The following is a 27,971-nucleotide window of genomic DNA, read 5'->3' on the forward strand; positions in this document are numbered from 1 at the left end:
ACACTCCCCACTGCTGGGTCGTGTCTCCTCTCCTGCACATCTATGGCCCTCCAGTTCCCGCTCCCCTACAGGAACGCCCCCTAGTCCCGCCCCCTCTCTTCACTCCGGCGGCCATTTCTCAGGCAGAGTTCACTCTGCGCTGGGTCTGTCTGCACTCTGCATCCCTGCTGAGGTGCTGTGCATTGGGGGTCCGGGCTTCGGGATCTGGAGGGCACACAACACCGCTTCCAGCGGTCTGGTAAGCCACAGCCGGTCTCCGGTCGTGCACCTCTGTATATTCTCCCTGGGGTTCATTCTCTTGCAAAGCCCCCACTCCAGCAGCATGTCTCACACAAGGAGCAAGGCTCCAAAGCTTTATTCTGTATGCACTGCATGTAAGCTCCTGCTGCCTGAGCCGAGCACCTGTCCACATTGTGATATTTGCTCTAACTTTGCGGTGCCACAGCCTGGAGTCTCACCCCCAGTGGTCTGTCAGGCTGCTTCTGCACTTGTGGCTGAACCCCCGGCCTGGGTAGAGTCCTTTTCTAGGTCCATATCCCAGTCATTTGCTGAGTCCATGGGACTTTTGTCCAGGACTTTGATAAATATACATCAGCCCTCCTCACAGGGTGCCTCTAATACTCTTGCCAGAGGATCCCTATCCTCTGACCTCCGTCCATCAGAGCTCACAGAGGATTCATCGTCAGGTCCCAGACCCCGTCCTTCTAAGAGAAGGCGCAGGGTTTCCTCCCCCTCCTCATCCCGTGGCTCTGACTCAAGAGCTGACTCTCAAGATGAGGAGGATGCCCTCACAGGGGGCTCGGAGGCTATGTACCCCGTCGATCTCTCCGAGGGTGACTCAGATTTTAGTGACTTGATTGCTTCTATTAATTCTGTACTGGATCTCAATCTGCCAGTCTCAGAGGAGCAACCCTCTCTGGCAGAAAAGCATCAGTTTACCTCGCCTAAGAGAGTGAAGAGTGTGTTCTTTAACCACTCCAGTTTTCAGACAGCTGTGACCAAACCCAGGGCCTGTCCTGACAAACGCTTCCCAAAGCGTGGTTCTGATGACCGCTTTCCCTTTCCACCTGAGGTGGTCAAGGAGTGGTCGCACTCCCCAAAGGTAGACCCCCCGGTATCTAGGCTCTCAGCCCGGACCGTTGTGTCGGTGGCTGACGGCACCTCACTTAAGGATTCCACCGACCGTCAGATTGATCTTCTGGCCAAATCTGTGTATGAAGCTGCGGGGGCCGCTTTTTCCCCGACTTTTGCAGCAGTGTGGGCTCTCAAAGCCATCTCTGTTTCCCTAGAGAGATGCATTCCCTCACCAAGGAATCTATGCCTAAGATGGTTACCTTAACTTCTCAGGCTTCAGCTTTTTCATCTTATGCCATGTCTGCCATGCTAGAGGCTTCTCACCGCACTGCGGTGGCTTCAGCTAATTCCCTTGTTATCCGCAGGATCTTGTGGCTTCGAGAGTGGAAGGCAGATGCTTCTTCCAAGAAGTTTCTTGCTGGGCTCCCTTTTGCTGGTTCCCGGCTGTTCGGTGAACAGCTGGATGAAATTATTAAGGAAGCTACTGGCGGGAAGAGTACTTCCATGCCACAAACCAAGATCAGGAAACCCGCCCAGGGTAGGAATCAATCGAGGTTTCGTTCCTTTCGTTCCTCCAACTGGTCGTCCTCTAAGCCCTCCGCCTCGTCCGCTAACTCAGCTAAGGATCAGAAATCCAACTAGCGCCCAAAAGCGCGTCCGCAGAAGACCGCAGGAGGTCCTGCCACTAAGGCAGCCTCCTCATGACTCTCGGCCCGCTCCAGCCACGTCCTTAGTCGATGGCAGGCTTTCCCACTTTGGCGACGCTTGGTTAAAACAAGTCTCCGATCAGTGGGTGAGAGATATCATATCTCACGGCTACAGGATAGAATTCTCTTCCAGCCCGCCAAACAGATTTTTTCTCTCAACTCCCCCCTGCTCCAAGGCCGCCGCCTTCTCACAGGCCATGGCATCCCTGCAGGCGAACGGAGTGATTGTACCAGTTCCCACTCGGGAACGGTTCAGAGGTTTTTACTCAAACCTCTTCCTAGTTCCCAAAAAGGACGGTACCTTCCGGCCCATCCTGGATCTCAAGCTTCTCATGGCGTCCATCGACATCAGAGATGCCTATCTACATGTGCCAATCGCAGTTTCACACCAGCGTTGGTTACGTTTTGCCATAGGAGAGGATCATTTCCAATTCGTGGCTCTCACCTTCGGGTTAGCCACGGCCCCTCGGATATTCACCAAGGTCATGGCAGCAGTGATTGCGGTCCTGCACCTACAGGGGTTGGCAGTGATTCCTTACCTGGACGACCTTCTAGTCAAGGCTTCATCCAGGGCGGACTGTCAGCGGAGTGTCTCGCTCACTCTCGCCACTCTAGCCCAATTCGGGTGGCTTGTCAATCTTCCCAAATCCACTCTGACTCCGACCCAGAGTCTCACGTACCTAGGGATGCAGTTCGAGACTTTGCCGGCACTTGTGAAGTTGCCCTTAATCAAACAGCAGTCTCTCCAGCTAGCGGTGCGCTCTCTGCTGCGGCCCAGCCGTTATACCCTCAGGCGCGTGATGCAGGTGCTGGGTCAAATGGTGGCGTCCATGGAGGCTGTTCCCTTTGCCCAGTTCCATCTGCGCCCTCTGCAGCTGGACATTCTCTGCTGCTGGGACAAGCGGCCTTCCTCCTTACAGAGGTTAGTGGCTCTGTCGCCACGGACCAGGAGCTCTCTTCAGTGGTGGCTTCAGCCCCTCTCCCTGTCCCAAGGGCGCTCTTCCTGGCCCCGTCTTGGGTGATTCTCACCACGGATGCCAGTCTATCCGGCTGGGGAGCGGTATATCTCCACCACAGAGCACAGGGCACTTGGACTCCGTCCGAGTCAGCCCTTTCAATCAATGTGCTGGAAACCAGAGCCGTTTTTCTAGCTCTCCTAGCTTTTCACCACCTGTTGGCGGGCAGGCACATTCGAGTCCAGTCAGACAACGCAACAGCGGTTGCCTACATCAATCACCAAGGCGGGACACGCAGCCGCCTGGCAATGTTGGAGGTCCAACACATTCTTCAATGGGCGGAGGACTCCAAGTCCACCATATCCGCAGTCCACATCCCAGGCGTGGAAAACTGGGAGGCAGATTATCTCAGCCGTCAATGCGTGGACGGTGGCGAGTGTTCCCTGCACCCGGCAGTGTTTCGGTCAATCTGCCGCAAATGGGACACTCCGGATGTGGACCTAATGGCATCCCGTCACAACAACAAGGTTCCTGTTTACGTGGATCGCTCCCACGATCCTCAGGCCTTCGCCGCGGACGCTCTGGTTCAAGACTGGTCTCAGTTTTGTCTGTCCTACGTGTTTCCCCCTCTAGCTCTCTTGCCCAGAGTCCTGCGCAAGATCAGAATGGAGGGCAGTCGAGTCATCCTCATTGCACCGGACTGGCCCAGGCGAGCTTGGTATCCGGACCTGCTCCAACTGTCCGTACAGATGCCGTGGCATCTTCCGGACCGTCCGGACCTACTCTCGCAAGGTCCGTTTTTCCGCCCGAATTCTGCGGCCCTCAAATTGACGGCGTGGCTCTTGAGTCCTGGATTTTGACGACTTCTGGTATTCCTCCTGAGGTCATCTCCACTATGACTCGGGCCCGTAAGTCTTCCTCCGCCAAGATCTATCACAGGACTTGGAAAATTTTTCCTGTCCTGGTGTCGCTCTTCCGGCCATCCTCCTTGGCCATTCTCTTTGCCGACCCTTCTGTCTTTTCTACAGTCCGGTCTGCAGCTAGGACTGTCCCTCAACTCTCTCAAGGGACAAGTCTCAGCTCTACCAGTACTGTTCCAGCGGCGTCTCGCCCGGCTGGCTCAGGTCCGCACCTTCATGCAAGGCGCGTCTCACATCATTCCGCCTTATTGGCGGCCCTTGGATCCCTGGGACCTTAACTTAGTCCTCACGGTATTGCAGAAACCCCCCTTTGAGCCTCTTAGGGAGGTTTCTTTGTATCGTCTTTTTCAGAAAGTGGCCTTTCTAGTTGCCATAACTTCTCTCAGGAGAGTCTCTGATTTGGCTGCGCTCTTCTCGGAGTCACCTTTTTTAGTTTTTCATCAAGACAAGGTGGTTCTCCGTCCGACTCCGGACTTTCTTCCTAAGGTGGTCTCTCCCTTCCACCTTAACCAGGACATTACCTTACCTTCTTTCTGTCCGGCCCCTGTTCATCGCTTTGAAAAAGCGCTGCATACTCTAGATCTGGTGCGTGCTCTCCGGATCTATGTATCTCGCACCGCTGCGCTCAGGAGGTGCACCTCTCTTTTTGTGCTAACCACAGGGTGGCGGAAGGGCCTCTCTGCTTCTAAGCCGACCTTAGCCCGTTGGATTAGATCGACCATTTCGGACGCCTACCAGAGTACTCAGGTGCCTCCCCCGCCGGGGATCAAAGCTCACTCGACCAGAGCTGTCGGTGCCTCTTGGGCTTTTAAGCACCAGGCTATGGCTCAACAAGTCTGTCAGGCTGCCACTTGGACTAGCCTGCATACCTTCTCGAAGCACTACCAAGTGCATGCTCATGCTTCGGCAGATGCGAGCTTGGGCAGACGCATCCTTCAGGCGGCTGTCGCCCACTTGTGAAGTTAGGTTCTGCCTACTTCTTAGTTTTTCTGTTTATTTCCCACCGAGGGACTGCTTTGGAACGTCCCATGGTCTGGGTCTCCCAAAGGAACGATAAAGAAAAAGAGAATTTCTTTTTCGCTCCTAATTGGGAGACCCAGACAGTGGGTGTATAGCTACTGCCCTCTGGAGGCCGCACAAAGAACTACACTTAAAAGTGTAAGGCCCCTCCCCTTCTGGCTATACACCCTCCCGTAGGAGTACAGATTCCTCAGTTTTAGCTTTGTGCGCAAGGAGGTCAGACACGCACGCATAGCTCCATTGTTTTTAGTCAGCAGCAGCTGCTGACTATGTCGGATGGAAGAAAAGAGGACACATATAGTGTCCCCAGCATGCTCCCTTCTCACCCCACTGTATGTCGGAGGTGTTTGTAAGGTTGAGGTACCCATTGCGGGTACGGCGGCAGGAGCCCACATGCTGATTCCTTCCCCATCCCTTTTTACAGGGCTCTGGGTGAAGTGGGATTTACTGGTCTCCAGGCACTGAGACCGGGCTCCATCTACAGCCCCCGGACAAGATGCTGGATGGAGCGGAGTACATCAGGGACATGGCCCTGCATCCTCAAGGTACTCTGTGTCCCCGTGCAGGCGCTCACACCGCAGCATGCTGGGTGTTGTAGTGCGCCGGGGGACATCAGCGCTACGGCGCTTGTGCCATGGCCTCATTCAGCTTAGCTGAAGCAGGCACACTTCCAGGAATCGGTCGCGCCGGCCGCTGGGACTGCGGCGCGGCTGGCACTTGTGGTGCGCCGGGGACTTCAGCGCGGCCCGCGCTTTTACGGCGGCCGCGCTGATAACTCGAGTCCCCGGCTTTTGCGGCCTGCTTCCGTTCGTTCCCGCCCCCGGACCTGCCAGTCAGGAGAGGGGCGGGACGCTGGCCACATCTAGAGATCGGTCATGCCGGCCGCTGGGACTGCGGCGCGGCTGGCACTTGTGGTGCGCCGGGGACTTCAGCGCGGCCCGCGCTTTTACGGCGGCCGCGCTGATAACTCGAGTCCCCGGCTTTTGCGGCCTGCTCCCGTTCGTTCCCGCCCCCAGACCTGCCAGTCAGGAGAGGGGCGGGACGCTGGCCAGTGCATCAGCGCTGAGGGCTGGAGTCGTTTTTACATACTCCAGCCCTCACAATCGGCACAGAGGGGACACTGTTTCCCGCACTTTTGTTTGGGAACTCCCACGGACCGCCCCTCTCCACAGACGCCGGCAGCCATTCCTGCTGACACGCTGAGCTGCAGAGGGGAGCCGGGGAGACCCAGACAAGGATTTCTGCAGCCTCTTACCCGCTATTCAGCGGGCGGTAAGCAGCCCTCAGGGCTCACCCCTCTTGTGCCAGTAGTATTCTTAGTATTTTGTTGCTACAAATACTTGGTATTACATAGCGCTGGTCGCCCTTTGGCTATAGACTCTCTCACATTCAGAGAGCCAGCAGCATGTCGTCCGCAAAACGCAAGGGTGCCAAAGCACAGACATTATATGCTTCCTGCACCGCATGTGGGACTTTTCTACCGGCAGGCTCCACAGACCCCCATTGTGTGCAGTGCTCGGCCCCTGCGGCGCTTGCACAGCCGGGGCCTCTGCTGGACGTGACCCAGGGTGTACCACCTGTGAATGCTGTCCAGGTGACAGGCACTGAGTTTGCAGCTTTTGCTGACAGAATGTCTCTCACTATGTCACAAATTCTTGACACATTGCAAGCTAGGCCTGTACTTCAGGCCACGGACACTGTGCAATCATTGCCCCCTGGTCCCCCTCAGCTCCAAGCTCCGGGGCGGGCATATACACCTCAGGGTGAAGACTCTGACTCGGACGATGGCCCCGGGCAGCCTAAGCGGGCTCGCTATGACGGGCCTTCACATTCATCCCAATGGTCAGGATCCCAGCGAGATGAATCTATGGGTGATGAGGCGGACGTAACTGATCAGGATTCTGATCCTGGAACCGCTCTCAATCTAGATACACCAGATGGTGACGCCATAGTTAATGATCTTATATTTAACATCAATAAGATGTTAAATATTTCCCCACCAGCTCCTCTTGTGGAGGAGTCAGCTTCGCAGCACGAGAGAATCCATTTCAGATACCCTAAGCGTACTTTAAGCACTTTTCTGGACCACGCTGACTTTAGAGACGCAATCCAGAAACCCCACGCTTATCCTGAAAGGCGTTTTCCTAAACGGCTTAAAGATACACGCTATCCTTTTCCCCCTGAGGTGGTCAAAGGTTGGACCCAGTGTCCAAAAGTGGATCCTCCAATTTCCAGGCTTGCAGCTAGATCCTTGGTTGCAGTTGAAGATGGAGCGGCACTTAAAGATGCCACTGACAGGCAGATGGAGCTCTGGCTGAAATCCATCTATGAAGCGATTGGAGCGTCATTAGCGCCTTCTTTTGCAGCCGTATGGGCACTCCAAGCTATCTCAGCCGGGCTTGCGCGAGTTGACTCCGTCACACGTGCATTTGCCCCGCAGGTAGCACCATTGACCTCGCAAATGGCGGCATTCGCGTCGTACGCGATTAATGCTGTTCTTGACGCTACAAGCCGCACGGCAGTGGCGTCAGCCAACTCCGTTGTTTTGCGTAGGGCCCTGTGGTTGAGACATTGGAAAGCAGATTCTCATTCCAAGAAGTGCTTAACCAATTTGCCTTTTTCTCGTGACCGATTGTTTGGAGAGCGTTTGGATGAAATCATCAAACACTCCAAGGGTAAGGACTCATCCTTACCGCAACACAGACAAAACAAACCCCAACAGAGGAAGGGTCAGTCTGGTTATCGGTCCTTTCGAGGACCGGGCAGGTCCCAATTCGCATCGTCAAAAAAGACTCAAAAGGACCAGAGACGCTCAGATTCTTGGAGGTCTCAGTCACGCCCAAAAAGGGCAGCCGGAGGAACCGTTGCCAAAACGGCGTCCTCCTGACTTGAGGTCTCCGATTCCCACACCCGCGGTCGGTGGGAGGCTTTCCCACTTTGGCGACATCTGGCTGTCACACGTCAAAGACCGTTGGGTGAGGGATATTCTGTCTCACGGGTACAGGATAGAGTTCAGTTCTCGTCCGCCAACTCGTTTCTTCAGAACTTCTCCCCCACCAGACCGAGCCGATGCTCTGTTGCAGGCGGTGGCCGCTCTAAAAGCGGAAGGAGTGGTGACCTCTGTCCCTCTTCAGGAACAAGGTCACGGTTTTTACTCCAATCTGTTTGTGGTCCCAAAAAAGGACGGATCGTATCGGCCCGTCCTGGATCTAAAGTTGCTCAACAGACACGTAAAAGTCAGGAGGTTCCGGATGGAATCCCTACGCTCCGTCATAGCCTCAATGTCTCAAGGAGATTTTCTAGCATCAATAGATATCAAAGATGCGTATCTCCACGTGCCGATCGCACCAGAGCATCAGCGTTTCCTACGCTTCGTCATACACGACGAACACCTGCAGTTCGTAGCGTTACCTTTCGGTCTGGCAACAGCCCCCCGGGTCTTCACCAAGGTCATGGCAGCAGTAGTAGCTGTTCTGCACTCGCAGGGTCACTCGGTCATCCCGTATCTAGACGACCTGCTTATAAAGGCACCCTCTCAAGAGGCATGCCAACACAGTCTGAAAGTGGCACTAGACACTCTCCAGAGTTTCGGGTGGATTATCAACTTTCCAAAGTCTCATCTAACCCCGACCCAATCTCTGACTTATCTTGGCATGGAGTTTCATACTCTCTCAGCGATAGTGAAGCTTCCACTGGACAAGCAGTGCTCGCTGCGGACTGGAGTGCAATCTCTCCTTCAGAGCCAGTCGCACTCACTGAGGCGCCTCATGCATTTCCTAGGAAAGATGGTAGCAGCAATGGAGGCAGTCCCGTTCGCGCAGTTTCATCTGCGCCCTCTACAATGGGACATTCTACGCCAATGGGACGGGAAATCGACGTCCCTCGACAGGACTGTCTCCCTCTCTCAGACTGCCAAGGACTCTCTGCGTTGGTGGCTTCTCCCCGCCTCATTGTCACAGGGAAAGTCGTTCCTTCCCCCGTCCTGGGCAGTGGTCACGACGGATGCGAGCCTATCAGGGTGGGGAGCGGTGTATCTCCACCACAGGGCTCAGGGGATGTGGACTCTGGAAGAGTCCACCCTGCAGATCAATGTTCTGGAAATCAGAGCAATCTATCTTGCCCTGCGAGCCTTCCAACAATGGCTGGAAGGCAAACAGATTCGGATTCAGTCGGACAATTCCACGGCGGTGGCGTACATCAACCACCAAGGGGGAACACGCAGTCGCCAAGCCTTTCAAGAAGTCCAACGGATTTTGACGTGGGTGGAAAGCAGAGCGTCCACCATATCCGCAGTTCACATCCCAGGCGTGGAAAACTGGGAAGCAGACTTTCTCAGTCGCCAGGGCATGGACGCAGGAGAATGGTCTCTTCACCCGGACGTGTTTCAGCAGATCTGTTGCCGCTGGGGGACGCCGGACGTCGATCTGATGGCGTCACGACACAACAACAAGGTCCCAGTTTTCATGGCACGGTCTCACGATCACCGAGCACTGGCGGCAGACGCCTTGGTTCAGGATTGGTCGCAATTCCGACTCCCCTATGTGTTCCCACCTCTAGCATTGTTACCCAGAGTTCTCCGGAAAATCAGGTCCGACTGCCATCGAGCCATACTCGTCGCTCCAGATTGGCCAAGAAGGTCGTGGTACCCGGATCTGTGGCATCTCACGGTAGGTCAACCGTGGACACTACCAGACCGTCCAGATTTGCTGTCTCAAGGGCCGTTTTTCCATCTGAATTCTGCGGCCCTGAACCTGACTGTGTGGCCATTGAGTCCTGGATCCTAGCGGCCTCAGGTTTATCTCATGAAGTTGTTGCCACAATGAGACAGGCTAGAAAACCATCCTCAGCTAAGATCTATCACAGAACGTGGAAGATATTCTTAGCGTGGTGCGTGGCTCAAGGGTTTTCTCCCTGGCCATTTGCATTGCCAACTTTTCTTTCCTTCCTGCAGTCTGGGTTGGAAAAAGGCTTGTCGCTTAGCTCTCTTAAGGGTCAAGTCTCCGCGCTATCCGTATTCTTTCAGAAGCGCTTGGCACAGCTTTCTAAAGTACGCACTTTTCTCCAAGGAGTTTGTCATATCGTTCCTCCTTACAGACGGCCATTGGAACCCTGGGATCTGAACAAGGTTCTCATTGCTCTCCAGAAGCCGCCTTTCGAGCCTTTGAAAGAGGTTCCCCTTTCTCGGCTTTCACAAAAGGTAGTTTTTCTTGTGGCGGTCACGTCTCTTCGAAGAGTGTCCGAGCTAGCGGCGTTATCTTGCAAATCTCCCTTCCTGGTGTTTCACCAAGACAAGGTAGTACTGCGTCCAATTCCAGAGTTTTCTCCCAAGGTGGTTTCTTCCTTTCATCTCAATCAGGATATCACTTTACCATCTTTGTGTCCGCATCCAGTTCACCAATTTGAAAAGGGTTTACATCTGTTGGACCTGGTGAGAGCACTCAGGATTTACATTTCTCGCACGGCGGCTCTACGCCGTTCTGATGCGCTCTTTGTCCTAGTCGCTGGTCAGCATAAGGGATCGCAAGCTTCCAAATCCACCCTGGCGCGGTGGATCAAGGAACCAATTCTTCACACATACCGTTCTGCTGGGCTTCCGATTCCATCTGGACTGAAGGCCCATTCTACCAGAGCCGTGGGTGCGTCCTGGGCATTGCGGCATCAGGCTACGGCTCAGCAAGTGTGCCAGGCGGCTACCTGGTCGAGTCTGCACACGTTTACCAAACACTATCAAGTGCATACCTACGCTTCGGCAGATGCCAGCCTAGGTAGACAGGTCCTTCAGGCGGCGGTGGCCCACCTGTAGGAAGAGGCTGTCTGACAGCCCGTTCATGTGGTATCTTTTTACCCACCCAGGGACTGCTTTTGGACGTCCCACTGTCTGGGTCTCCCAATTAGGAGCGAAAAAGAAGAAGGGAATTTTGTTTACTTACCGTAAATTCCTTTTCTTCTAGCTCCAATTGGGAGACCCAGCACCCGCCCTATTTGTTCTTAGGGTTTCGTTTTTCGGGTGCACATGTTGTTCATGTTGTTTCTTAAGTTCTCCGATCATGTTATCGGATTGAATTTGTTTTTGAAACTGTTATTGGCTTTCCTCCTTCTTGCTTTGGTACTAAAACTGAGGAATCTGTACTCCTACGGGAGGGTGTATAGCCAGAAGGGGAGGGGCCTTACACTTTTAAGTGTAGTTCTTTGTGCGGCCTCCAGAGGGCAGTAGCTATACACCCACTGTCTGGGTCTCCCAATTGGAGCTAGAAGAAAAGGAATTTACGGTAAGTAAACAAAATTCCCTTCTTTGTTTACTTACCGTAAATTCTTTTTCTTATAGTTCCGTATTGGGAGACCCAGCTCCCTCCCTGTTGCTTGTTGGCAATTTTCTTGTTCCGCGTGTTTTCACCGGCTGTTGTCGAGACAGAGTCTCCGGTTGTTCCGGCTCTTGCTCTGTTTTACTTGTGGGTGGCTATTCTCCTTCAGCTTTTGCACGAAACTGGTTGGGACTGGCTCACCAGGGGGTGTATAAGCTCAGAGGGAGGAGCTACACTTTTAAGTGTAGTACTTTGTGTGTCCTCCGGAGGCAGAAGCTAAACACCCAAGGTCTGGGTCTCCCAATACGGAACTATAAGAAAAAGAATTTACGGTAAGTAAACAAAATAATCTTTTTTTCTTCGTTTTGCTTTTGTTATTCAATAGGTCAACGGCAAGAAATATCCTCAAGCCAAATTGCTTTTGGGGCAAATGGGAGCACTTCATCCAGCGAACAGACTTGCAGCTTATTTAACACAGAGACTGGATCCAAAACACTTCCACATTTCTAAAGCAAATGAGGCCCTTACGAAAATGGCTACTTCAAGTCCTGCTTCAGATTCCACTACTAAAGAGAAATCAAAGAGCATCCTCCTGGCACCGCAGAGCAAGACTGGTACGTGTACGTTGAAGCATTTCACTCTAGTCTTTAAAGGGGTTGTCCAGGCTTTTCACAACAGTCTGCAGTCACTCTGTGCATTATGAGGATTTTCCGGTGCTGGCGGCAAAATCGAGCAGTCTTGTGACCACATTCCCACTGGATGTGCACGGGCTCGCCCTATACAAGCGAGCACAAGAGAAATCCTCACATCACACATTGCAGAGTTTTGTGTATATAAGCAAATAAAAAATAAATGTTTACCATATATTTTGGTCTGAAAGATGCACTTTATCACTAGGTTCATTTGTATAGTAGGGTGGAAATGGTGTTCCTTTGCAGCATGCAAATCCTACACCCAACTTTACCGTATGCACATTATGTACACTCTCTGCCACGCACACAAAACTGCTACATTAACAGTACATGCGCACACAAACACAGCTCTGCTGCATGCTACACACTAACACACCGCTCTGCTGCATGCTACACACAGCTTTGCCCCATCCTACATACAAACACACAGCTCTACCGCATCCTACATACAAACACACAGCTTTGCCGCATCCTACATACAAACACACAGTTCTGCCCCATCCTACATACAAACACACAGCTCTGCCGCATCCTATATACATACACACAGCTCTGCCGCATCCTACATACAAACACACAGCTCTACCGCATCCTACATACAAACACACAGCTCTACCGCATCCTACATACAAACACACAGCTCTGCCGCATCCTACATACAAACACACAGTTCTGCCCCATCCTACATACAAACACACAGCTCTGCCGCATCCTATATACATACACACAGCTCTGCCGCATCCTACATACAAACACACAGCTCTACCGCATCCTACATACAAACACACAGCTCTGCCGCATCCTACATACAAGCGCACAGCTCTGCCGCATCCTACATACAAGCGCACAGCTCTGCCGCATCCTACATACAAGCGCACAGCTCTGCCGCATCCTACATACAAGCGCACAGCTCTGCCGCATCCTGCACGCAAACGCACAGCTATGCCGCATCCTGCACGCAAACGCACAGCTCTGCCCCATCCTGCACGCAAATGCACAGCTCTGCCGCATCCTGCACGCAAACGCACAGCTCTGCCGCATCCTGCACGCAAACGCACAGCTCTGCCGCATCCTGCACGCAAACGTACAGCTCTGCTGCATCCTGCACGCAAACGCACAGCTCTGCTGCATCCTGCACGCAAACGCACAGCTCTGCTGCATCCTGCACGCAAACGCACAGCTCTGCTGCATCCTGCACGCAAACGCACAGCTCTGCTGCATCCTGCACGCAAACACAGATTTGAGCAGTTGATCTTTTTAATTTTTGTTGGTGTCATTAGATTACAATGAGATCTTAGTTACATAAAATAGTTTAATAGTCGCTGGACTTTTTTTTTTTTTTTTGCATACTATCTAAAACTTGTTGCAATATTCAAGGGGTTTTTCATTTTTATTTCAAACCTGCCAGAAGCTTGCTATGAACTAAAAGTAGAAGGGGTACCACTCAGAACCACCACCACTCTGGTGGTATTTGCCGGGACCAGAAGATATGGTGTCCTGCCCATTTGATCCATCAAGGGATTCACGGTCACGATGTGTCCCATCGAGATGGGTGGCCAGGGATCTGAATGGATAGGAAATTGTAGATTCTGGTCCCAACAAAGACCACCAGAATGGAGGAGATATTTATTTTTTATTTCTTTATTTTACATCGACCCCTTTTATTTCTAAGACCGCAGAACAATTATACCTGATACCTAATGGTTTGCTTATGCTTTTACAAACTTATAATAAAAGTTTGTCCTAATTTTCTTCCATAGTAAAGATTAATAAATGAGTTGGAAGATGTTGACATGCAGATGTTCTACTTTGCAGCTGCACAGTCCAGGCCTAGCAGTCTGTTCACTCAGTTTGTCTCGGGTGAAGTTGGATCAATTCTGAAAAGTCCTGGAGTCAGCTCATCTGATCCCACCATACCTGGGTCACCAAAACTGGGCACCCAGTCTACTCGACTATTAGTCATCTCTTCTGCTGTGGCAGCGACCAAGCAAACCCCAGCTATCACTACTACTTCTTCTATGAACATGCCATCTTTATCTACCACCTCACACTCTTCTGCTGGTTTGAACACCGCGTCCCCTTCCAAAACGAATGCAACGTCTTTACTCCCAACCGTAGTGCGTATAACAAGAGTGGTAACAAAAGGGTCTTCTGTGTTCACCCCTACAGGAAAAGTAGCTGAAAAAGATGGTGCATCAGTTCCTTCCACTAAAAGTAATACTCTGACTCTGCCATTACTGACTCCAGCTTTGACTAAACCTTTAGAAACATCATCCGTCCCCTTTTCCAAAAAGCCTTGTATACTAAAAAAAATTGCTCCTTCAAATTTGCTCCTTGCACCCAATACAGCACAACTTGCACCAGTAGCTTCTCCATTTGGAATAAACATTGGATCTCCAATGGCTGTACAACCAGGTGAGATTTTCCTTTTCTTTCTTCTGTAAAAAAATATATATATATATATATATATATATATATATATATATATATATATATATATATATATAAAATAAATATATATATATATATATAATGTATATGTATATAAACTATATAGATAGATAGAGATATATAGATAGATTTATATATATAGATTTATATATAGAGTTAGGTCCAGAAATATTTGGACAGTGACACAATTTTCGCGAGTTGGGCTCTGCATGCCACCACATTGGATTTGAAATGAAATCTCTACAACAGAATTCAAGTGCAGATTGTAACGTTTAATTTGAAGGTTTGAACAAAAATATCTGATAGAAATTGTAGGAATTGTACACATTTCTTTACAAACACTCCACATTTTAGGAGGTCAAAAGTAATTGGACAAATAAACCAAACCCAAACAAAATATTTTTATTTTCAATATTTTGTTGCGAATCCTTTGCAGGCAATCACTGCCTTAAGTCTGGAACCCATGGACATCACCAAACGCTGGATTTCCTCCTTCTTAATGCTTTGCTACGCCTTTACAGCCGCAGCCTTCAGGTCTTGCTTGTTTGTGGGTCTTTCCGTCTTAAGTCTGGATTTGAGCAAGTGAAATGCATGCTCAATTGGGTTAAGATCTGGTGATTGACTTGGCCATTGCAGAAGGTTCCACTTTTTTGCACTCATGAACTCCTGGGTAGCTTTGGCTGTATGCTTGGGGTCATTGTCCATCTGTACTATGAAGCGCCGTCCGATCAACTTTGCGGCATTTGGCTGAATCTGGGCTGAAAGTATATCCCGGTGCACTTCAGAATTCATCCGGCTACTCTTGTCTGCTGTTATGTCATCAATAAACACAAGTGACCCAGTGCCATTGAAAGCCATGCATGCCCATGCCATCACGTTGCCTCCACCATGTTTTACAGAGGATGTGGCGTGCCTTGGATCATGTGCCGTTCCCTTTCTTCTCCAAACTTTTTTCTTCCCATCATTCTGGTACAGGTTGATCTTTGTCTCATCTGTCCATAGAATACTTTTCCAGAACTGAGCTGGCTTCATGAGGTGTTTTTCAGCAAATTTAACTCTGGCCTGTCTATTTTTGGAATTGATGAATGGTTTGCATCTAGATGTGAACCCTTTGTATTTACTTTCATGGAGTCTTCTCTTTACTGTTGACTTAGAGACAGATACACCTACTTCACTGAGAGTGTTCTGGACTTCAGTTGATGTTGTGAACGGGTTTCACCAAAGAAAGTATGCGGCGATCATCCACCACTGTTGTCATCCGTGGACGCCCAGGCCTTTTTGAGTTCCCAAGCTCACCAGTCAATTCCTTTTTTCTCAGAATGTACCCGACTGTTGATTTTGCTACTCCAAGCATGTCTGCTATCTCTCTGATGGATTTTTCCTTTTTTTTCAGCCTCAGGATGTTCTGCTTCACCTCAATTGAGTTCCTTAGACCGCATGTTGTCTGGTCACAGCAACAGCTTCCAAATGCAAAACCACACACCTGTAATCAACCCCAGACCTTTTAACTACTTCATTGATTACAGGTTAACGAGGGAGACGCCTTCAGAGTTAATTGCAGCCCTTAGAGTCCCTTGTCCAATTACTTTTGGTCCCTTGAAAAAGAGGAGGCTATGCATTACAGAGCTATGATTCCTAAACCCTTTCTCCGATTTGGATGTGAAAACTCTCATATTGCAGCTGGGAGTGTGCACTTTCAGCCCATATTATATATATAATTGTATTTCTGAACATGTTTTTGTAAACAGCTAAAATAACAAAACTTGTGTCACTGTCCAAATATTTCTGGACCTAACTGTATATATATAGATATAAAATATATATTTCTTCGGCGCTCCATTGGGAGACCCAGACGATTGGGGTGTATAGCTACTGCCTCCGGAGGCCACACAAAGCATTACACTAAAAAGTGTAAGGCCCCTCCCCTTCTGGCTATACACCCCCAGTGGGATCACTGGCTCACCAGTTTTCTGCTTTGTGCGAAGGAGGTCAGACATCCACGCATAGCTCCACTGTTTAGTCAGCAGTAGCTGCTGACTATATCGGATGGAAGAAAAGAGGGCCCATATAGGGCCCCCAGCATGCTCCCTTCTCACCCCGCTTGTGGTTTGTAAGGTTGAGGTACCTATTGCTGGTACGGCGGCTGGAGCCCACATGCTGTTTTCCTTCCCCATCCCCCTGAGGGGCTCTGAGGAAGTGGGATCTTACCGGCCCCAAAGCCCTGAGGCCGGGCTCCATCCACAGACCCATTGAACCTGCTGGATACGGAGCTGGGTAGCGTTCAGGGACATGGCCCTGCGCCATTCAGGTACTCTGTGTCCCCGTACACACAGGCACAGCACACTCCAGACTTGCTGGGTGTGCTAGTGCGCCGGGGACAGTAAAGGGTTACAGTCACTGCAGCCTAGCTGAGTGACTTTATGTATTGGGAACTACCGCGCCGGACGCTCCGGGAGCGGCGGCGCGGCTGGGACTTGTAGTGCGCCGGGGACTTAGCGCCGACCGCGCTTTTACGGCGGCGGCGCTTATAAATCCAGTCCCCGGCTTTTGCGGCCTAGCTCCGCTTCGTTCCCGCCCCCACCCTGTCAATCAGGGTAGGGGAGAGACGCTGTACAATCAGCAGCGCCGAGGGCTGGAGCCTTATTTACATGCTCCAGCCCTCTCACTGGACACTGTGGGACGCCGGTTTCCCGCTCTGACTTGGGGGCACGCCCACGGCCCGCCCATACTCACACGAGCTGGAGAAGACGGCGGCAGCCATTCCTGCAGTCCGAGCTGAGAGATCGGACTCTGGGCAACCAGGCACAGGACTAGGGCGACCACACACCCGCTTATAGGCGGGCGGTAAGCGGCACCTGAAGTGCTGACCCCACTAAATACCGCAGTTGTCCATTTGTATTTTATGCTTACACTGCATAGGTCGCTATTTTTGGCTATATGCCCTCTTAGATGGCGACACATCAGCAGCAGGAAAGCAGGGGTGCTAAGGCACAGGCTTTCTATGCTGGTTGTATTGCATGTACTGAAGTGTTCATGTGTATTTATGCTTGTATGCTATACACTGCACTGTACGGTCGCTAGTCTGGGCTATTTTCGCCTAGAATGACTAGACTACAGCAGCAGAAAAGCAAGGGTGCTGAGGCACAGGTTTTTTCTATGCTGCTTGTATTGCAGGGGTTGCAGTGTTCATTTGTACTTATGCTTGTATGCTATACATTGCACTGTATGGTCGCTATTCTGGGCTATATTCCCCTAGCTGGCTAGTCTACAGCAGCAGAAAAGCAGGGGTGCCAAGGCACAGGCTTTCTATGCTGCTTGTATTGCATGTGCTGCAGTGTTCATTTGTACTTTATGCTTGTATGCTATACATTGCACTGTACGGTCGCCATTCTTGGCTCTATATCCTAGATGGCTAGTCGGCAGCAGCATATAAGCAACACAGGCTTTCGATGCTGTTTTTACTGCATGTGATACTGTTCCACGGCACTGAACCCCATTGTGTGCAATGCTCCCCTGTAGCACTTGGTCAGCCGAGGTCTCTACTAGACGTGGCCAAAGGAACCACCTGTCAACCCTGTCCAAGGACAGGGATGGAGTTGCAATGGGATAGAGACTTGCAGTCCGGACAGGCCATGGGCAATCTGGATCATTGCTCCCTGGCCACCCTCATTGGGAATAAAATCGGTGCTCCGGGGGGGTCCCATGAGGCTCTCTGTATGATGAGGCAGACGTAGCTCATCAGGACTTTGATCCTGACACCGCTCTCAATCCGGATACACCGGATGGTGACGCCATAAGGAATGATCCTATAGCGTCCATCAATGGAGTGTTGGATCTTTCTCCCTCAGCTCCCCCAGCGGAGGAGTCAGCTTCACAGCAGGAGAAGTCCCATTTCAGTAGCTCAAACGTATATTGAGTATTTTTCTGGCCACGCTGACTTCAGAGAAGCAGTCCAGGAACACCACGCTTACCAGATAAGCGTTTTCTCCAAACGTATTAAGGATACACGTTATCCTTTTCCCCCTGACGTGGTCAAGCGCCGGACCCAGGGTCCAAAGGTGGATTCTCCAATCTCCAGGCTTGCGGCTAGAGCCATAGTTGCAGTGGAGATGGGACTTCACTTAAAGATGCCAGACAGATGGACTCTGGTTGAAATCTGTCTATGAGGCTATCGGCGTGTCGGTTGCTCCGGCATTTACAGCCGTATGGGCACCCTAAACTTTTCAGCTGTTCTTGCATCAACTTCTCAAAGTCAAACCTGTCACCGACCCAATCACTAACGTATCTTGGCATGGAGTTTCATACCCTCTCAGCGATAGTGAAGCTTCCGCTGGGCAAGCAGCGGTCACTACAGACTGGGGTGCAGACTCTCCGTCAAGGTCAGTCGCACTCCTTAAGACGCCTCATGCACTTCCTCGGGAAGATGGTGGCGGCAATGGAGGCGGTTCCGTTTGCGCAGTTTCATCTGCGTCCTCTTTATTGGGACATTCTCCGCCAATGGGACGGGAAGTCAACATCCCTGAACAGGAAAGTATCCCTTTCACAGACGGCCAAGGACTCTCTGCAATGGTGGCTTCTTCCCACCTCATTATCACAGGGAAGATCCTTCCTACCACCGTCTTGGGCGGTAGTCACGACAGACGCGAGTCTGTCAGGGTGGGGAGCAGTTTTTCTCCACCACAGGGCTCAGGGTACGTGGACTCAGCAGGAGTCCACCCTTCAGATCCATGTTCTGGAAATCAGAGCAGTGTATCTTGCCCTACTAGCCTTCCAGCAGTGGCTGGAAGGAAAGCAGATCCGAATTCAGTCGGACAACTCCACAGCGGTGGCATACATCAATCACCAAGGAGGGACACGCAGTCGGCAAGCCTTCCAGGAAGTCCGGCGGATTCTGATGTGGGTGGAAGCCACGGCCTCCACCGTATCCGCAGTTCACATCCCCGGCGTAGAAAACTGGGAAGCAGACTTCCTCAGCCGCCAGGGCATGGACGCAGGGGAATGGTCCCTTCACCCGGACGTGTTTCAGGAAATCTGTAGCCGCTGGGGAAGGCCGGACGTCGACCTAATGGCGTCCAGGCACAACAACAAGGTCCCAACCTTCATAGCACGGTCTCGCGATCACAGAGCTCTGGCGGCAGACGCCTTAGTGCAAGATTGGTCGCAGTTCCGGCTCCCTTATGTGTTTCCACCTCTGGCACTCTTGCCCAGAGTGCTACGCAAGATCAGATCCGACTGCAGCCGCGTCATACTCGTCGCCCCAGACTGGCCAAGGAGGGCGTGGTATCCGGATCTGTGGCATCTCACGGTCGGCCAACCGTGGGCACTACCAGACCGACCAGACTTACTGTCCCAAGGGCCGTTTTTCCATCGGAATTCTGCGGCCCTGAACCTGACTGTGTGGCCATTGAGTCCTGGATCCTAGGGTCTTCAGGATTATCCCAAGGGGTCGTTGCCACCATGAGACAGGCTAGGAAGCCCACGTCCGCTAAGATCTACCACAGAACGTGGAGGATATTCTTATCCTGGTGCTCTGCTCAGGGAGTGTCTCCCTGGCCATTTGCATTGCCTACCTTTCTTTCTTTCCTGCAATCTGGGTTAGAAAAAGGTTTGTCGCTCGGCTCCCTTAAAGGGCAAGTCTCGGCGCTATCCGTCTTTTTTCAGAAGCGTCTAGCACGACTTCATAAGGTGCGCACGTTCCTGCAGGGGGTTTGTCATATTGTACCCCCGTACAAGGGGCCGTTAGATCCATGGGATCTGAACAGGGTACAATTGCCCTCCAGAAGCCGCCCTTCGAGCCTCTGAGGGAGGTTTCACTTTCTAGACTATCACAGAAAGTGGCTTTTCTGGTAGCGATCACATCTCTTCGGAGAGTGTTTGAGCTAGCAGCGCTGTCATCCAAGGCTCCTTTCCTGGTCTTCCACCAGGACAAGGTAGTGCTGCGCCCCATTCAGGAGTTTCTCCCGAAGGTGGTATCCTCTTTTCATCTTAATCAGGATATCTCCTTGCCTTCTTTTTGTCCTCATGCAGTTCATCGGTATGAGAAGGATTTACATTTGTTAGATCTGGTGAGAGCACTCAGAATCTACATTTCCCGCACGGCGCCCCTGCGCCGCTCCGATGCACTCTTTGTCCTTGTCGCTGGTAAGCGCAAAGGGTCGCAGGCTTCCAAAGCCACCCTGGCTCGATGGATCAAAGAACCAATTCTTGAAGCCTACCGTTCTGCTGGGCTTCCGGTTCCATCAGGGCTGAAGGCCCATTCTACCAGAGCCGTGGGTGCGTCCTGGGCATTGCGACACCAGGCTACGGCTCAACAGGTGTGCCAGGCAGCTACCTGGTCGAGTCTGCACACTTTCACCAAACATTATCAGGTGCATACCTATGCTTCGGCGGACGCCAGCCTAGGTAGAAGAGTCCTGCAGGCGGCAGTTGCCTCCCCGTAGGGGAGGGCTGTCTTCGCAGCTCTAACATAAGGTATTTCTTTACCCACCCAGGGACAGCTTTTGGACGTCCCAATCGTCTGGGTCTCCCAATGGAGCGCCGAAGAAGAAGGGAATTTTGTTACTTACCGTAAACTCCTTTTCTTCTAGCTCCTATTGGGAGACCCAGCACCCGCCCTGTTGTCCTTCGGGATTTTTGGGTTTTTTCGGGTACACATGTTGTTCATGTTGAACGGTTTTTCAGTTCTCCGATGTTACTCGGAGTGAATTTGTTTAACCAAGTTATTGGCTTTCCTCCTTCTTGCTTTTGCACTAAAACTGGTGAGCCAGTGATCCCACTGGGGGTGTATAGCCAGAAGGGGAGGGGCCTTACACTTTTTAGTGTAATGCTTTGTGTGGCCTCCGGAGGCAGTAGCTATACACCCCAATCGTCTGGGTCTCCCAATAGGAGCTAGAAGAAAAGGAATTTACGGTAAGTAACAAAATTCCCTTCATATATATATATATATATATATATATATATATATATATATATATATATATATATATATATATAAATATATATATAATATATATATATATATATATATATATATACAATATGTGTGTGTTTTTGTATTGTGTAATTTTATTCAAAAATTCAAGGAGTTTCAATTGCTGAAAAGTAGAAAATATCCTAATTTTACATTCTACAGTAAAATGATAAAGTAGGTGACCATTCTTGCATGACTAATCTTTGATATAAAGGTGTAAATGCCATATTCAGTATTTAAAGGGAACCTGTCAGCAGATTTGGTGACTATAAGCTGCGGCCACCACCAGTGGGCTCTTATATAAGGCATTCCAGAATACTGTATTTAAGAGCCCAGGCCGCTGTGTAGAACGTAAAAGTCACTGTATAATACTGACCTAAACGGTTGGTGCTGTGCAAACTAGTCGGATGGGTGTCTTTGTTCTCCGGGTCTGGCGCCTCTTCTTTCAGCCATCTTTGTCCTCCTTCTTCTGAAGCCTGGGTGCATAACGTGTCTACGTCATCCACACTAGCCGGCATTGAGGTTCTGCGCAGGCGCAATTTGATCTGCCCTTCTCAGGGCAGATCAGAGTATTGTAGTGCGCCTGCGCAGGACCTCAATGCTGGCTAATCTAGATGATGTAGGACGCTTCATGCACACAGGCTTCAGAAGAAGGAGAACAAAGATGGCCGAAAGAGGAGGCGGCGCTACTGGAGAATGGTGACACCCATCCGACCAGTCTGCACCGCCCCGACCTTTTAGGTGAATATTATACAATGACTTTTATGTTCTACACAGCGGCCTGGACTCTTATATACAGCATGTTAGAATGCTGTATACAAGAGCCCACTGGTGGTGGCCGCATCTTATAGTAACCAAATCTGGTGACAGGTTCCCTTTAACATTGGTGCAGTGTCTCATTTACATGTTTTAGATTTTTAGTTAACCTATCATTTTATCCCTAATATTACAGTCACCACTTCCACGCTATCTTCAGGAGTGAGCTCAGGAGTTCAGAAATCTTTAGGCCCTCGACTTCTTCTGATTCCGGTAAACAGCACCTCTAGTCCTACTCGCCCGGTACAGTGCATACAGTCACCTCCCGGACAGAAGATGATCTTACAGCCCATAAAGAGTTCTAATGGTGTCACTTTGTTTAAGCATCCCAATGGCCAGATTATTCAGCTTGTCCCATTACAAAAAGTTAATTCTGCGAACGTTCAGCAAAGCAAACAGCATGTCGTCTTCCGTAATCCAGGTAATCGGAATATCATCTGATATATATATATATATATATTTATTGGCTACTAATTTAAATGTTTAAATTATGTAATGTAAAATTAGAAATATATGATCTAAAAATGAGGCGTCAGAGAAAGTTGTCTTATTTGTGTTACATTTTGTAACATTGCAGACTTGTGGTCGTAAAGAGAATCTGTCAGGAGGATTTTACTTTTTATTATGAGAGCAGCATAATGTAGGGGCAGAGTGCTATATTCTAGGGATATGTCACCAGCAGCTTGGTGTAATTTCAGTACAATTACAATAGTGTTTTATCAGCAGGAGATCATCACTGCAGCACTAAGGCTAGTTTCACACTTGCGTTGAACGGCATCCGTTGCATTGCGTTGTGTGACGGATGCAACGGATGCGTTGCATATAATGGCACAACGGATGCAACGGATCATAGAAAAAAACGGAAAGCTTTTTTTTTTTTTTCTTTTTTAATTTTCATTTTTCTTTACAGTTTTACCGGCAGCAGACTATTGTGAATGATCAGCTGATCACCCGGCTGCCGGGCGATCAGCTGAGTGCTCTCAAAAGCCGGGTGCTCAGCTGAGCGCTCTCAAAATCCGGCTGCCGGGCGCTCAGCTGAGCGCTCTCAAAAGCCGGCTGCCGGGCGCTCAGCTGATCGTTCGGCCACCGAGAGACAAAATAAAGTTTCCGTGATTAAAAAAAAAAAAAAATTGAGCATGCGCAGTGAAAAATAGAGGATTTTGCCGCTCAAAAAAAGTTACATGCTGCATTCCTTCCGCCTGGAGGACGCAACACAGTGTCGGCCAGCGACAGCAGCGCAGGTACTTTTGGCACAATCCGTCATCCATACAAGTCTATGGGAAACAGCGGAATCCGTTAACGGATTCCGCTGGTTTCCAAAAGGGCGAATTGTGACTGAAGGTAATTAACGCAAGTGTGAAAGTACCCTAAGTGTCTTGTGCCAGGCAGTCCTGTGTAACCCCGCCCCCAAAATTGATTGGTCGCTTGATGACAATGAACAGTGTACACAGGAAGCTGCCAATCAGTGCTGTGGGTGGGGGTATTCCGAGCACAGCTCGATCTGCAGTAGAGAAGACTGTGTACACAGGAAGCTGCCAATTAGTGGGGTAGATGTGGTTATTCAGAGCACAGCTTGATCTGCAGAAGAGAAGACTGTAAAACAACTGCTGCATCCTGTAAACTAAGTGACACATCGCTGGAATCGGGGTCTCAGCCCCTACATCATGCTGCTGTCAGACTACATAGCAAAAACATGCCGATATGGATTTAGACTTTACTCAATACATAGTGAGCTTCAGCTGGAACTGCGCTCCAGTATTGACTGACATCTGGCTCTGTACTGATGTTCTGTAGAGCAGGCTGTCAGTCAGTGGCCGGCGTAGTTACAGCTGTCACTCACTATGTACTAAGCAGTGACTGAAATTCCGGCAGCCGCGCCCGTACGACTGAAAGCCAGAGGAATAAATTTTAATTTCCTCCCAGCAGCGGGGATCTCAGTGCGGCGGCTGCACGGCTTCAGAACACTTATTAAACTTATTAAACCGATATCTGCAGGTTAACAGAGAACATGCGATCAGCTTATTTTGGGACACAGGAGACAATGCTTCCAGTAGGAGGCTGACACTAGGCAAAAAATGTTGGCTCCCCCCACTAGTATACACCTCCTACCAACTTACACTGCGCAAATCAGTTTTAGCTTGGTGCCAGTAGGAGGCAGGCACAGGGCTCCTCTCAGCCCTGTTTCTACCTTAAATTTTGTGTGTGTGTGTGTGTGTGTGTGTGTGTGTGTGTGTTATTAGTGATTTCCCATCTTCTTTCAGATTCTGTTTGATTGGGCAACAGAGTGGACACTCTGTCATCCCACTTAGAGAATGCAAACACAGAGTGGGGTTGCATCACTACTGTTGTCTCTTTTGTCTGTCCGGCCGGATTCTAACCCCCTAAGACATCGAGTGTTTAGGGGTCCTCGGCGGTCGGTCCTTGCCTCCATAGCCCTGACCGCTCACCCCCTAGAGCCTGATGAGCAGGGAGGGAAGACTAATTCGGTACCTTCCAACCTCCCGGTGACTGACTTCCTCAAGTGTAGTTCGAACATGGATTCCGAGTCCTTTAGGACAGGCACTCCCTTCCCCAGGTCCAAGGCTATGTGAGGCTCCATATCCCTCCCCCAAAAAAAGAGGATTTTTGTTCATAATTACAATCATAATCCTGAAAGTAGTCTTCCTCTTTTATTTATTCTAAGATGTAACTGAGGTTCTAATTTTTTCCTCCCTATTTTTTCCCTTTAAGTTTCCAAATACATTCTTTGGTTCTCCATTTCAGCCAAGTTCTCTAATTTAGCCCCCTGCTTCACCATGTCTCACTCCAGCGGTCCCCGCCAGTCAGCCACGCCTTCTCTCCCTGCCCACTATACCCAGCCTTTCCTAATTCCTTTTTCCCGCTTGGCATGCAATATCCTTGTTCAACCTTCATTGTCAAGCCTCCTTTTTCGGCGCCCACAACACCTCCTGCTCAGTGCTATTTTCCTATCCATGTTGGCTTCTCTGTGTCTGTAGCCTCTGTCTCCTTCCAGTACGCAAGACTCCTCCCAAGCTCCTGCAGTCCTCTCCCGCCCCAAAACCATAGTTTCCGCAGCTCTACAAGGATCCAGTCTGCTGAAGGTGTGTAAGTTCTACCAACTAGGGGCAGCTCCTTCCTTAGTATCTCTCCCTCTCTGCCATTTCCCTCTATTCTATGCCTGAACACTGGGAATCTCAATATCACTCTTTGGCTCTTCACTCTTGCCACAAGAAGTTTCCTTCTGATCAGACCTTGGCCCTCTGATTAAACTGTAGTGTGACCTCCGTGCCACCCCCACAGAAGCCTCTCACTGCCTGCAGTGAGAATGCACCCCATCCCCTTCCCAGTTGGTTGCCGACCTAACCAAGGTATTCCAGGCCTTGTTTTCGGTCATGGAACGGCTACCTAATCCAGCCACCGCCACTGGAGTCCTGCTCACTTCACAGGGCAAGTCGGACTTCCTGGTTCCTGAACTCCGACTTGGTAGATCACATAAGAGATGCAAGAAGTGAGCTCACACTAGTTCTTCCAGGTCTCTCACATCTTCATTGTCCTCTACAGTCATGGCCAAAAGTTTTGAGAATGACACCAAAATTTATTTTTTCACATGATCTGTTGCCCTCTGGATTTTAATTGTGTTTGTCTGATGTTTACATCACATACAGAAATATAATTGCAATCATATTATGAGTACCAAAAGGTTATATTGACAGTTAGAATGATTTAATGCAGCAAGTCAATATTTGCAGTGTTGACCCTTCTTCAGGACCTCGGTAATTCTCCTAGGCATGCTCTCAATCAACTTCTGGACCAAATCCTGACTGATAGCTGTCCATTCTTGCATAACCAATGCTTGCATTTTGCCAGAATTTATTGGTTTTTGTTTGTCCACCCGTCTCTTGATGATTGCCCACAAGTTCTCAATGGGATTAAGATCTGGGGAGTTTCCAGGCCATGGACCCAAAATCTCTTATGATTTGTTCCATGAGCCATTTAGTGATCATCTTTGCTTTATGGCAAGGTGCTCCATCATGCTGGAAAAGGCATTGTTGGGCGCCAAACTGCTCTTGGACAGTTGGGAGAAGTTGCTCTTGGAGGACATTCTGGTACCATTCTTTATTCATGGCTATGTTTTTAGGCAAGACTGTGAGTGAGCCGATTCCCTTGGCTGAGCAGCAACCCCACACATGAATCGTTTCAGGATGCTTAACAGTTGGCATAAGACAAGACTGGTGGTAGCGCTCACCTCTTCTTCTCCTAATAAGCTGTTTTCCAGATGTCCCAAACAATCGAAAAGGGGATTCATCTGAGAAAATGACTTTACCCCAGTCCTCAGCAGTCCACTCCCTGTACCTTTTGCAGAATATCAGTCGGTCCCTGATGTTTTTTCTGGAGAGAAGTGGCTTCTTTGCTGCCCTCCTTGAAACCAGGTCTTGCTCAAGCAGTCTCCGCCTCACAGTGCCTGCAGAAGCACTCACACCAGCCTGCTGCCATTGCTGAGCTAGCTCGGCACTGCTGGTAGTCCGGTCCCGCAGCTGAAACAGTTTTAAGATACGGTCCTGGCGTTTGCTGGTCCTTCTTGTGCGCCCTGGAGCCTTTTTGGCAACAATGGAAGCTCTCTCCTTGAAGTTCTTCATGATGCGATAGATTGTTGACTGAGCTGCAATCTTTGTTTACATATTTTTTATTTCTTTGTCGCTCCATTGGGAGACCCAGACAATTGGGTGTATAGCTTCTGCCTCCGGAGGCCACACAAAGTAATTACACTTTAAAAAGTGTAACCCCTCTCCTCTGCTATACACCCTCCCGTGCATCACGGGCCCATCAGTTTTATGATTTGTGTTGAAGGAGGCACACATTCACGCAAGCTCCACATTTTAGTCAGCAGCAGCTGCTGATTTTATCGGATGGAAGAAAAGAGGGCCCCTCACATGGCCCCCGGCATGCTCCCTTCTCACCCCACTGAGGTCGGCGGTGCTGTTAAGGTTGAGGTACCCATTGCGGGTACAAAGGCTGGAGCCACATGCCGTTTTCCTTCCCCATCCCTTAGGGGCTCTGGGAGAAGTGGGATCCTAACCGGTCACCAGGCACTGGGACCGGGCTCCCTCCGCAGCCCCTGAGGGAATCTGACGGACAGGAGACTGGAGATCATCAGGGACAGGCCCTGCTTCTAAGAGGTACTCTGTGTCCCCTTAGGGACGGCGCAGGGAGCGCCTGTGTAACAGACGCTGCAGCGGCTGCTGTGTTTGTGTTACACCGGAACTACCGCGCCGACCGCGCTTGTTTGCCGGGCGCTTTATTAACTTTAGTCCCCGGCTTCTGCGGCCTAGTTTCGTAACTCCCGCCCCCGGGCCTGCCAGTCAGGGGTAAGGGCGGGACGCTCGACTGCACGTCGGCTGTGAGGGCTGGAGCATACTTTGGTATCCTCCTCCCCCCTCACTGAGCACTGTGGGGCACCAGATTCCCGCACTTTATGAGGTACGCCCACGGCCCCCTCCTCCTCTGAGAACGCTCTGCAGCCATTGTTATTTCACTTCTGCAGGTGGAGGAATACAGAACGAGCTCTGTAGTGCTGGGAGGCCCAGGCAGGGAATCTGGTGGACACACTACCGCTTGAGCGGTCGGTAAGCCGCACCGGTTTCCAGGTGCTGGCCCCCCTGGGTGCCGAAGTGTGTATATATATATATATATATATATATATATATATATATATATATATATATATATATATATATATATATATATATATTTTGTATACATTTTCTTGGTTCGGCCGCATTATTGACCTTTGGCTATATACCCTCCTGATTACTCTAAGAGGAGACAACAGCATGTCGTCCGCAAAGAGCAAGGGTTATTTTGCAACCTGTACCTCTTGTGCGGCTATGTTACCTGCAGGTTCCACCTACCCTCATTGTGTGCAATGCTCGGCCCCTGTGGCACTCACTCAGCCGGAGCCTCAGGCACTGGTGGGACCCTCGGCTCAGGTAGAACCACCGGCTTCCACTGTCCAGGTGGCAGGGACAGAGTTTGCAGTTTTGGCTGAGAAACTCTCTGAGTCGC

At 50.3% G+C, this 27,971-nt stretch overlaps 1 protein-coding gene across 5 annotated transcripts in view; it reads left to right on the forward strand.

Annotated features, from left to right (window-relative positions):
• The window catches only part of MGA (MAX dimerization protein MGA), a 259,036-nt gene that overhangs the window by 135,091 nt on the left and 95,974 nt on the right, over positions 1-27,971 (forward strand). For all 5 annotated transcript variants that reach the window (XM_075331070.1, XM_075331069.1, XM_075331073.1 and 2 more), the window contains exons 14-16: positions 11,365-11,593; positions 13,487-14,086; positions 22,045-22,329. In XM_075331070.1, the coding sequence (XP_075187185.1) occupies positions 11,365-11,593; positions 13,487-14,086; positions 22,045-22,329 (1,114 nt within the window). The remainder of the gene's footprint in view (positions 1-11,364; positions 11,594-13,486; positions 14,087-22,044; positions 22,330-27,971) is intronic.

The sequence above is a fragment of the Anomaloglossus baeobatrachus genome, chromosome 12 (assembly GCF_048569485.1).
Source record: "Anomaloglossus baeobatrachus isolate aAnoBae1 chromosome 12, aAnoBae1.hap1, whole genome shotgun sequence".
In the NCBI taxonomy this organism is placed as follows: Eukaryota; Metazoa; Chordata; class Amphibia; order Anura; family Aromobatidae; genus Anomaloglossus; species Anomaloglossus baeobatrachus.